The 12,889-nt window shown below is 32.8% G+C and overlaps 1 protein-coding gene across 1 annotated transcript in view; it reads left to right on the top strand.

Moving 5' to 3' along the window:
* Positions 1 to 7,129: 7,129 nt before the first annotated feature.
* LOC129222939 (sphingosine-1-phosphate phosphatase 2-like) overlaps positions 7,130 to 12,889 on the top strand; it is an 18,280-nt gene continuing 12,520 nt past the window's right edge. Inside the window, exon 1 of the mRNA XM_054857499.1 lies at positions 7,130 to 7,792. Within this exon, the coding sequence (XP_054713474.1) occupies positions 7,130 to 7,792 (663 nt within the window). The remainder of the gene's footprint in view (positions 7,793 to 12,889) is intronic.

The following is a 12,889-nucleotide window of genomic DNA, read 5'->3' as shown; positions in this document are numbered from 1 at the left end:
TTGCTGCTATTGGCGAGGGTACATAATGTTGCACACATTGCTCTGAGCCAATTTATATATGTAACCCGATATTCGGGAATGTGTATTAGCGTTGCTATACTTGTATAACTGCTTCACCCATGTTTTAGTAGTATGAAACTTGGGTTTGGTGATGGCGTAATAAACTAACATTTTGAAGTCATTGTATTACATTTCTTATGTTTTCTATGTTTGTAATTAATTTTTATGTATTACACATTACTAACTACTAGTTTTTGTTGTGTGTCCAAATTTTTCACGCATTATTGATCGGAATTATGTGTAGGAGTACAATGAAACTTTGTTTCTCTTTTCACATAATAAAACTAGTTTAACTTTTTACGATCACATAATAAAACTAGCTTAATTTTTTACAAATATAGTTCCTAAGTTTGTACTCACTTGAGAAATGAGAAAAAACTGCTCTTGTTCAAAACGTTTGCAATTCTGCGAATTACAAATGAGAGATGTAAAATTTAAAAGAATAAAAATTTTTGCAAAATCTCAAAGTTTTTGATGAAACATTTAAAAATTTACTTTGACATAGACACAAGTTTTTCATTGAAAAAGTATTTTGAAAAGCTTCTCTGTTTGTGCTACAACCTGATGAATCATCATGTCAATTTTCTAAGTCAGACTTTATGTATGATTTCGATAAAATGTTCTTAAAACATTATACTAGATCCATTTTAAGAACATAAAATTTTGCTTCCGATCAATAATGTGTAATTCGTGTCTAGTAATGTATGTGTGGAATATATTACTGTTTACTACTGTTATATTGCATATATTACTGCTTCTTTTCTAAAAGTATAAAATGTATTGATTCAATAATTTTTATGAACAACTATTGAAAACTTTTTATTTACTTGCTACAAAATAAGTACCAATTTATGCATTGCTGAAATAGCATTTTGCACCCATTGAGACTAATAATGACTAGCCATTATCTAGGTATTAACTTCAAAAAGTATTGTAAAAATATTACAGTTATCACATGAGTAAACGATACATTTGTATACGTTGCGTTCAGCAATCCTTGGTGTTGTACTCATATTCCTTGGAGCTTATTATGAGCTTAGCAAGAAACTATCTCCAAAGACTCTGAAGAACCCACTTAAACCTTAAGAAATTCTATGATTTGACAATCGTTTTAGAAATTAGAGATGGAGATTAATTTAGAGACTGAAGATTAAAAGATTATCCACAGTTTCAAAACTATTTCAATGAATCTTACAAATAAGCATCTGTTGACTATAGTTGGGGCAAACCTAACTTGGAAGCGTGATAATGCTGTGATTATGATCTGCTTAGCCTTCTCAATGCTGCCAGGTTAGGTAGGCCCTAACAGCTAACAGTACAGACTATTTATTGACATGTGGCAAAAGCGTAGGTGAAATAAACAAATCGCTTAGTAAAACGCTAGTTTAAAAATTCCCAGTTTTCCTTCTTTTTTTTTAAGTGCTACAACATGTTTCATTTTATATTATATTGTACGCAAAATATCCATTGATTATCCTTGTTTTATTTAGATTGTACTTGGCGAACTACATAATAAGCATTCAGTGCTACTAAGCAACTGATGGTAGATTTTTTTTTTTTAAGTGATTAGAGATAGAAATTTAAAGTTTGATTGTGTCTTTTACTATTTTCGTTATTTATTTGTTTTTTAACTCGCGGCAAATATAAATGTAAGAATCTTTTTAGCAGTACGAATGGTTATAGCATGCTTTTTTTTTTTTTTTCAGAAATGATTCCTGTTCATAACGATTTTATGTCCGTCAGATGTGATAAAAGCTTAAACTTATCGGTGCTAATGCTTACATTTTACACTTTACTGGAAAAAACCTCTTCATCAATGACATTGCTACGAGTACAAAGAAAAACGAAAGAACAAGCCTCATATATGTTTTTACTTACCATTATTTTATTTAATTGCATCGAACTTCGTTTTCATTTTATTGCCTTGATACATTTTTGCTATTTGGCATCTGCTCATCATGCATTTCTCCTTCAAAAATCTCAGTATTTTCTCTCGTTTTAGCTTGTTTTTCTGCTTAAATATATTGTGATATTTTCCTCTTCAATCTTTCGAACCATTAAAACCACCCGCTTCTAGGGCTTAGTTTTAGATTAAAGTCTCTTTCTATGGGATAAATACATCACTTTTTAATATTTTGCTTCGTTTCTACGAAAGTTTTTGCTAATTGTAGAAATGAAGGGAACGCAACACTCACATAAGCACACAAGTAAAGTTTAAACGAACAAAGCATTTCGTTTCACATATTTCTTCACACTTTACTCTGACATAAAAAAACTGGAAATATATATTTTTTTTATTTCAGTAATATAATATAAATGCACATTTCTGTACGTATTTTGTTGTTTTTCTGCAATATGTATTGAGTATGCACCTTTTGCTCTTTCAAAGGTTAACCTGAAATGCCTTAAGGCTAAACTAAATAGCCTTAAGGTGAAACTGAAATGGCTGGAAAAGTAGATACTCGGCCAAAAAAAAAAAAAAAAAATCACGGCCCTCTTTTTAAAACTAAGTATGTTTTAAATTCCATGCAATGTGCATTATATTTGATTTTTGATATATACTGAAAATGTGTGATTCATTTGTGGTGCTATATTATACTTCCAAAAAACTATACATTTTATGACATATTTCTTTACAATAACTGCAGGGATTTAGGGAGAACTTTTATAAACATTCTTTGTCGGTTATAAGCATCTTTCTTTTCTATGCAGTGGCGCAATTAGAATTGTTTTTGGGGGAGGGTTTTAGATCATGATAGCCCTTACATGTATATTTAGTAACATATTAGATTAGATTGATCTCGTGATTATAAATTTAAGGACTCTGAATCTTAACCCCGCCTTTCTCATTGCACCCTTGTTTCTCTGCCGTTGTTAGATTGAATGATGTTCATTATTTCAATGCAAACTCTATAGTTAAGTCCTCAATACATTATAGATAGAAGACTTAACTATATTTCCAATCTTAATGGTTTTTATATCTATGCATATTGAATTATATTAATAATTTATGTAGTCATTTGTATTTGTTTGATTTGTTGTGCCAAAATGCGATTGTGCGTCTGTATTTTATTCAGCTGCTGTAATAAAATATTTTTACTTTTGCAAAAATAGTTGTACTTGTTTCTACTATTTTAGCCTACTATTCAATTTTAGACTTTTTTATTAAAATGATAACAGTTAAGTTAATGTAATAATACGAATTGTATAGTAGAAACACAGACGTTTTTTATAAGACCGTGAAAGCTACAATGCAACAGATTTGTTTATAATTTAAAGCATTTTTTATTAAATCTAGAGATAATTTTGAATTCATAATACTAATTCAAAGCGCGCCATAGAATGATATGGTATTTAGGAAATGGAAGTACTCGAACAATCTAGTAAACGGAAGGCTTTTCCTAAGGCTGCAATGGATTTTTTTTTTTAAATAAGTTGAAATTGAAACGGAAAAAATTATAATCACGAACGCAGATTAGAGAAAACTATGATACCAATTAAAAGACATTAAAAAATTTCTGATCTGTAACTTTATGCTGATCTGCACAGTTATGGGAGTTATTTCAAGCCGATTTCTTCTAGCGCTTTAGTCTGTACACATAAGGATTAGATTGGCAAATCCAGAAAATTTAGAACCAAATTTGATTGCTCCACTACTAGTATGTAAGCAGTATTAAAGATAGTGTTACAAGTTATTATTAATTTATTTATTTTGCAAAAAAATAAATAAATGAATAAATAAAGAATATGTTTCAGATGTTTAGGCGTTCCTTAAGATTTTATCCCTCAACTTCAACATGGATCACCCCACATTTTAACTTTTGTTGAGCAGATTAAGTTCTAAGCTAAAGAAAGTTCATAGTACAAAACATAGGACGTCCTAAAAGTGCACTTTTGTCTTCAATTTCTCTGTACACATTGAATAGATTAAACAGTTTGTTTTCGAAATAAACCGCTAAAAATTAATAATGTCGTTATCTAATCGAAATGAGTTATTTGAACATAATCAATCCCTCGGCTCTCAGAAATGGAATTCAGATTAACAAAATAATAATACACTAAGAACATTTCTGAGAACGGAGGCAGATAATAATGACTGAATGGAACATATCGTCAGCACCATGCTTGTTGCTTAACTACCGAATGCGAAAATTGGCACTTTTCAAGGGAGCGAAAACACTGAATAAGTTTTTTTCCACTTGACGCGTTTAGTCATTTTCAATGTTTTAATTTTTATAGATAACTTTAAGAGTAAAAAAACTATCGTTTGAAGTAGTTATAACCAGTAGCCCTTTTTGAGTACTACGGCAAACATTGAATTTGAAAAACGTAATTTTTCACTAGCAGATGATTTATGGCTGCTTGGACTAGTTAACTTAAGAACTAAAGGCTGGTTTTGGGAGACATTTTGAAAATAATATACTTGACCTCCTCCAACGGGCCCAAAATAACCAAAGGCATTCAATTTTATTCCTCAAAAAGGAACTTAGTTTCAAAAAGGACGGCAGGCTGCTTGGCACCCCGCAACCCCCCGTACTTGTCGTTTAAACTGGTTTAAGCGGGTTTAAATGCAACAGCAAGTCGTGCAAAGTGGTTCACTGAAGTCTCCACAAATTCGCTATGGTATTGAAGGGGAGAAGGAGTCTCCAATACCATGCGCTCAAGGTAACTGCTAGTGACCGACCCTAGGACTTTCATGGATTTTAAGAGCACGTACTCGGTGGTTGTTTGGTCAGAAGGTTCCGAGTCCAGCGTGTTATCCATTAAGCCACGGCCCATAACAGGCATCAATAAAAAACGCAGAAGGAAGAATAAAAGGAGCAACAGTGAGCTGCGCCCGGCCAAATATGATGTCCTTTCTACCTAAGGCTAACACACAGACGTACACAAATATAGTATCGATTTCAGAAGCGAATCAAAACAGTCATGATGGGCAAAAGAAGAGATTATGCACCAGGAGATTGCAAATGTAACACATCACGTAAACGCATCCAGGGAAAATGGAAGCTGTTCACGCCGTGCGGCAGACATTAAATTCTCAAAATTCTGAGATAATGGGCTGGTCCGTCATTTCGATTTTTTTCACTGGAGAGTAGGGTGTATACTTAATGCTTTTTACAATTATTATTATTATTTTGCGGAAAACAACAAGAACCACACCCACTGATATGCAAAAACATTAACTTTAATCAATGTAATGAATAATTTGTAAAGTGAACTAAATACCAGTCGAACTCGTATAATCCCTGATTTAACAAAAACCTGAATTTAGCTAGAAAATCAGAAATATTTAGTTAGTACAATGTTAAATCTACGGGAACATAACTCACTTTTAACGAGCAAATCCCGGTTAAAGCGAGCAATATCTTAGTGATTCATAAAATTTCTACTGACCTCCAGATCAATTTATCCTTTTTTCGAAAAATTCCTTCAACATTGCGATATCAAACGAAAATTAATGATGTATTATAAATACTGAGAACAAGTGATGGCGGTCCTTTTTTGAAATATATGGAGTAGAGAAGAATTTGAAAATATTTGTTGTCGCAGCTATGACTAGTATCAAATCTAAGTTAATACCGAACCCATTCAGACGGAAATATGAAATGACGGAAATATACCAAAAATGTTTTTATTTAGTATACAGTGTACAACGGTAAAGAGTATCTTATATACAAAATTTCAAGTTTGTGGAAGAAAAATTAAAAGAGTTATGATGTGGTCAATATTCCGGATATATAGTTTTGAAATGCCTATTTACAATTTAAAAAAAAAAAAAAAAAACGATGAAACATTAAATGAACTTGATTGTAAAATGTTCCTCAAACAATATTAAAACATAATGTAAGCGCTTGAAATGATCAATAAAAAGTTATATATTTCTTAAAAAATTAGACAAAAAAACCTTGCCTTTGCGAAGAGAACCCACGGTTGAAAAAATAAGCACCTCTCAATCTCCCAGCCTCTATTAGTTACTGTTGTCAATCCCAAAACGAAAAATTCTTGCACAGATAAGAATAAGCAGAAAGTAAAGTCAACTACAAAAAAGATCAAGTAATTTAATTAGCGGGTGTTTAAAGCTCATGTCCGGTATACCGGACACTACGTCTGAAAGGGTTAAGAAAATAAAAATAATAATAAAATTAGTTAATTATTCAAAGAGACTGCGATAACGAAAAAAATATGAAGAAATCGAAGTGGAACAACCCTAAACGTACTCGTACTCAGAGTGCAATGAGGCAGTGAGAAGCAAAGGGATGCAAGTGGACATTTTCAAGTTTTGAGTAAAACGCGTATAAAGATTACGTCCTAGGTAGGTTTTCATTGAATTTTTTTTTTAAATCATGCTATACAGCAGCAACTACCAGGGCTCTTGCCCGAAGACAGTGAATTGGTTCACCTACCTTTTGTACTGGTTATCTCCAAATTTTTTAATTTTGCCACTTCCATCCTTTTGCTTCTCACTACCTCAATTGATAAGCAGGAAAAGTGTTTTCAGAGAAGGAGAGGGGGGGAGGGGGAGGGAATGACAATGTTTTTTGGGCAATGAATATTCTTTGAAAACAATAACATAAGAAAGAGACAATTAGACAGTTCAATGCAAATTAATCTACTTCTTTGCTACTGTACAGAACTCCATGTAAAATAAAAAGTCCCCTAAAAAGTCCTTGAAAATTTTCACTGAAATGGAAAGGCTGCTCACTTTAAGACAAAAAATAAATAAAGAAAAACTTCGGAATTTAACTAATTGTTTACAATACAGAGGGGAATGAAATAATTTTCACATTTTTTTTAAAGATTTAATTTGTAAAATAATTAAAAAACTGTACTCACTCCCATTTTCCGATGTGGAAAATCTCTTGCAGCTGCAACTTGATTTTTTTGCTCCATACGAAAAACTCGCGGTTGACTCTGCAAAAATAGATGGCGCTTATAAGCGAAACAGAAAGTAAACACAACAGTCATTTTCCCATTCCCAGCAGCATCAAACGAAACGTGCTGATGTGCGAGTTTCCTCGACGGAGATATCGAAGCAAAAAAAAATTAGAATCACACAAAGTAACAAACGATGAGCAGAAAGTATTTGCGTCTTGATAAGTTTTCAAATTATTTCAAGGACCCATTTTTAGTGTCTGGATTCCAGAACTATTTCGGTGTGTATAGAATTGATTCTGCTACAAACGGCAGCGTGAATGGAACTGCAAATTCTTCAATTAAGCAAAATGAAAAATCTAAATCGAGACTAAATAACATAATTACAATCAAATATGCTTCGGACTGTGTGAATTATGGATTGCATCAAAGAAAAACAGTATCTAGTGACTCTGAAAATAGCAAAAGTAGCCCATTTACTTCAGATGGTGAAGAACAATCGGACGTTGACTCGGATTCTGAAAATAGTGTGCAGTGTCGTATTGACAGTAAATTTTGGTATTACTTCTTCAGTTTCGGAGCTGGTCTCGGGTATGAAATGTTTTATGCAAGTTTTTTTCCTTTCTGGATATGGAACATTGATGGAGCTGTTTGTCGACGTGTAATTAATGTTTGGGTATTAATCATGTACGTTGGCCAAGCAATGAAGGATATAATCTGTTGGCCTAGGCCAGCCGCACCACCAGTGATACATTTAGAACCTCATTATGTTGTAGAGTACGGTATGCCATCCACTCATGCGATGGTTGGTGCTGCCGTGCCCTTTTCATTTTTATATTTCACTTATAATCGTTATGAAGTAAGTGTTATTATTCTTGGATCTTCTGTGATTTTATAAACTTTCTTCTAAATTTTCTATGTCTAGTTATGCTTTTCCTCATTTGTATTGAATGAATTTTCAAGATTTTTTTTTTTTTGATATGACTTCCTGGTAGTGAAAAGTTATCTCCTTTTCCTGTGCAAAGGTTTCGCTTACTGTTTCAATGGTTGAAGCCAACGGCAGCTCCTGATTTATGGAATATTTAAGTACAAAATGACTAGTTAAATACAATTTCGTTAAGTCGATGTTGCAGGGAAAGCGAAAAAAATTCGAGTTATCGAAAATTCTGCTAATTGGATATGTAAACAAATATTAGAATAAAATAAAATACTGCAACTGAAACTCATTAAATTTATAATATGAGCAAAAAAGCGATAATATATGTACCTCAGAGCCAGAGGAACCTAAGTCACATTTTGATAATTTTAGTTATGAGGAAAAACTTTTTTTTTCTGGCCCATGCAAAGGATGAGACGCATGCTCTTTTACCCCTGGTAAAAATTTGAAAAGTATTGTTTTAAAGAAATACACTCTCATGACTCGATGCAGAATTTAGGCTTCTACATACAATGCATAAAAAACAGAAAATCGTAACTTTTAGACTTCCGTTCTTCTAGCTCTGAGATACAGATATACACTAGGGTGAGTCGATTTTGACTTTTTTTTGAAATCGAAAACGCCTGTGGTGGGAAAAGTTGTGTATGGGCATCAAATGCTCGAATAAAAATTTTTTTGGAAATCAAAATATATTTAGATCTCCTGCCAGCCCCTTAAAATTTTACCAATATGTAAAAATTAACATTTTTAAAATTCTTTAAAAAAAATCTTATGTATTATATTTTTAATCGCTTGTGGTGGGAAAAGTTGTGCATTAACATCTAATGCTCATATAAATTTTTTTTTTGGTAACCAAAATATATTTAGACCCCTCACCAGACCCTTGAAATTTCTCCAAATATGGAAAAATTGACATTTGTTTGCTATTTTTTACATTACTCATATTTGATTTTTTTAATCACCCTTTTACATTGCTTTGTTCTCAAATTTTGGCATTAATTTTCAGGAAGCCAATTTTGTACGTATAAAGCCATCATGGCGTGTTGCTCCTCAAACAGATAAAGATGCTTTTGTCACCAACCTATTTGCTCTTTCTACCGCTTGTCTATGACATGGTAAATTCCACAACTCACTTTCAGTAACGTCACCCGTTTCAGCTACTTTCTCAAATTCCGCATTGGGTATATGTTTGGTGAGTGGAGGGTCTGTAGGGACACAATTTTGCCAATTTATCAATTCTGTATAGTATTTTGCTTGAAAATTTAAAGGTGGAATGACAAAATCATGAACAGTTTCATTAGTAAGAGTTCGGGCCTTCAGGATTGTTCTATAGCTTAACTTCCTTACTGAGGATCGTGTGCCATTGACCATGGCTATCAGCAGGTTTTCTGGATGACCAAAAAAACCATTTCTTTGTATAACAAGGTCAACTACTGATTTCAGATCATCGCTAAGATATCTTGAGTAGTGGATAACTACCCAAAGATGCTGTGCATAAAGGCTCAGTTTTAATCAAAAACCAAACTTTTGCATACACTTTTATAATGTATTCTACAATTGTCCCTATTTCCAGCAATGACTCTTTTGTACCAACATACAAACGAAGTACTCTGTTCGCTGTTGTAAGCCACATAGTATGAGATAGCTTTCCTGGTGATTTGGTGGACAGTGATGTTGAACAATTTCCTGAACATATTGCTTTACATATTTGATACAAGTATTTTTGGTCAGTGCTAAGTCCGTCTGTATCAACTGTTGGCAAATCAAAAGCGATTTTTTTAAAGTTGACAATTGGAAGCTGCTCACATGTGCCAAGAAGTTTCCCTACAAGACCATTATATGTAAAAGGACCTGTAGTGCTTCCATCAAGATGCCGTAACAGATAACGTAAAGGTAGCTTATTGGCGTGCAATTGACATATGAGCCACTGCAACGGCCTTTTTAAATGCAGCTCAAACAGTCTTATTACACCACCTTTCACACCAGTATTGACTGCTGTTCCATCTGATCCAACTACAATTAAATCCACAGTAGATACTTGGGTTGTTTTTAAATAGTCTAATATGCTTGATAACACTTCATTGACTGGACCAATTCTTCTGCTCTGAGTTTTTCGTTACGATTTCTATTTGGTTCATATATGCTTGGCTAAGTGCCAAGAACAGACCGATTTGTCAGACTGGGGGTGGGTGATTTAAGTAGTTTCATTATATCACAAAGAAGAAGAAAAACAAATATTTGGAGGAATCACACCATCTGTCTCTTTAACAGATAAAACTAAGCAGAAGGAGCAAAGAAAAAAGGCAAAACGCGCAATTTCAGATTCCCGGCAAGGGTGGTATATGTAATATGATATGATAATTATTTTGTTGACAAACAAAGGGTCTTACTATTTACTATTTACATCACAGGTGATTAAAAAAAATGCATAAGAAACAAAAAAAAAGTTTTGAAAAAAGTCAATTTTTACATATTTAGCGAAACTTCAGGGACCTAGCAGAAGACATAAATATATTTTAATTACCAAATATTTTTTTTAATGAACAGTAGATGTCAATACACAACTTTTTCCACCACAAGCGATTAAAAATATTATACATAAGATTTTTTAAAAAATTTTTTAAAAATGTCAATTTTTACATATTTGGTCAAACTTTAACCCATTCTATGATCAGCCCGAAACCCCTTAACGTGCATGCCGTAGATAACGAACGGAGTTGCTTTTTGCTACGTTGTAATAGTGCTTTTCTCCCCATTTTGCTATCGGGATTTTAATGTTTTTGCTGTTCAGCTTGCATTCGAAAATCGGTTCGCTTTATTAGTTTTTTGGCACTGAATTAAATAGTGCAATAAAATACAAGGTTGCTAATATGTGCTGAAATATTCATTAAAATTACGCAGTACATAACGGGAAAATAATAAACAATAGAGGATAGGACGAAAAGCAATTATTTTTATAACACTAATTATTTTATTGATTTATTTTTCTTTTTGCTTTTATCTCAGAATATCATTTTTTTAATACACTTCAGAAATCAAAACTGTTAAATGTAAGATGATCTACCTTTCAAAAGGGCTCAACAAAACATTCTTCAAACAATTGACTGATCGATCCAACCTGTGAGCAAGGGAATTGAATGGACAAAAACGCTTTAACTGTGGGAATGATTTTCTAAGAGGATAAAAAGTATTCTTCGGTGCCTTTTGATACATTGTGACCCTTCAAAACGACCAATAAACACAGAGACATCTCTTTGCTTTTCGGTTCTTTTATCATAATTGCGATGACTTTTAAATCCCTTGAGTGTCCAGATATCAGTTGCTCAAGCGTGGAAGTATTTTAAAGATAAATGATTACAAAAGATGAAAACTTGCGGCTAATCCCCTATTTCCCTAAAGGGTACTTTTGTGCCTGCAACTAAAAGCCCCCAGCTGAGAGAGGAATAGCAGAGACTGCCTGGGCGAATTCCCTAAGGAGGTGTCCCCCTTGGTGTCTTGTGGTCAACCCTTCCACATTATTTTCTTACAACAAAACAGTTTGAATGAGAAAGGAATTTCAAAGCAAGCTTTACTGCTTTTTATTTGGGAACATGTCTTCAGAAGAAAAAAAAAAGAAAATCTTGCTTGAAATCGAGTCGGATTGTTTTTCTTTTTTTAAAACATATTTGAATAAATTTTAGTTAGTTTCATTAGATCATTTATTAATTAAGGCAACTTGATTATTGAAAATAAACCAAATATTTTATTTCTATTTTTAAAATCTCATAAAAGAAGGTGCAATTAAAACATTGGAGCTATTTTAAAACAATAAATAAAATCTGAAAAAGAAAGAGAGAAAAGGAATGTTTCGTTTCATATGAGTAAAGCGAAAAGAACTCGAGATATTATCATTTCATTTGTACTGTAATATATATTTTATGTTTTGCATGGTCAACTATTACATAATCAATGCGGTCGTCATAATTTTTGTTTGAATGTTTACAGTTTTGAAAATTAAAAATATTCAAAACTGTATCACTAAAAATCCATCAAAGGATGCCGCGAATATAAAAAGTTAAAATTTAAGTTTGAAAATATCATGATTTAAAAATAAATAAGTAATAAAAAATAATAATAGTATACAAATAAATAAAAAGCGTAGTAAACACATTATAATTTTAAAAAAACATACTCGTACAAAATTAAGATGTAAAAGATAATTTAAAAAAAATATATTGTGTAAAATTATAAAATTTGAGGATTATGAACAAATGAAGGATGTTTGTGTAAGAAGGTGGATTTTTGATAACAGGAAAAAAATATTTCTGTTTATTTGCTTTATTCAGGCATAGAAATATTGTTAAATGTGTAAGGAAATATTTTCACACTTGTTCATCAGGAGTTCAAATGCCAGAATGCTAAGAAAAGAAACAAAGCTTACACCGAAAAGATAAAAATATAATATCTGATTATTTGAAGCATTATACATGTCCCATCCAGGAGTACTTGAAAGGTTAATATCTTAGTAAAATAAAATAAATCACAACAACTTTCGTGAAATACTATAAGTTACATCCCTTTCGTCTAAGGAAAAGAACTTGATTACCGCTCCCCTAAAAGCACCCGAGCCCAACAGAGAAGCGCTTTAACAGGGTTCTGCCCCTGGAAGGATCGCCGACACATATTCGGCCGCAGCAAAAACTGCTAGAAACGCCGTGACGACACAGGTTCGTCGAAAGCAGTTAGGAACCATTTTCTTGCGACGAGCCTGAATCGGTCGGGGCAGTATTAACAGAAACTGTGCGGCCGATCTTGTATCAGCCGGGGCAAAGAATGGGGTAAGGGGCTGGCGGGGGATCTATTTTGATTTCGAAATTTTTTTTTATGCGAGCATTTGATGCCAATACACAACTTTTCCCACCACAGGCGTTTTCGATTTCGAAAAAAAGTCAAAATCGACCCACCCTAATATACAACATTGAAAATTGCTCTCCAAGAAAGAAGGGTACAATCGCGAAATTTTGCATATAAGAAGAGTTA

This window comes from Uloborus diversus, chromosome 5 (assembly GCF_026930045.1).
Source record: "Uloborus diversus isolate 005 chromosome 5, Udiv.v.3.1, whole genome shotgun sequence".
Classification (NCBI taxonomy): Eukaryota; Metazoa; Arthropoda; class Arachnida; order Araneae; family Uloboridae; genus Uloborus; species Uloborus diversus.
The sequence above is the reverse complement of the archived record's forward strand: the minus strand, read 5'-3'. Positions and strand labels throughout refer to the sequence as shown.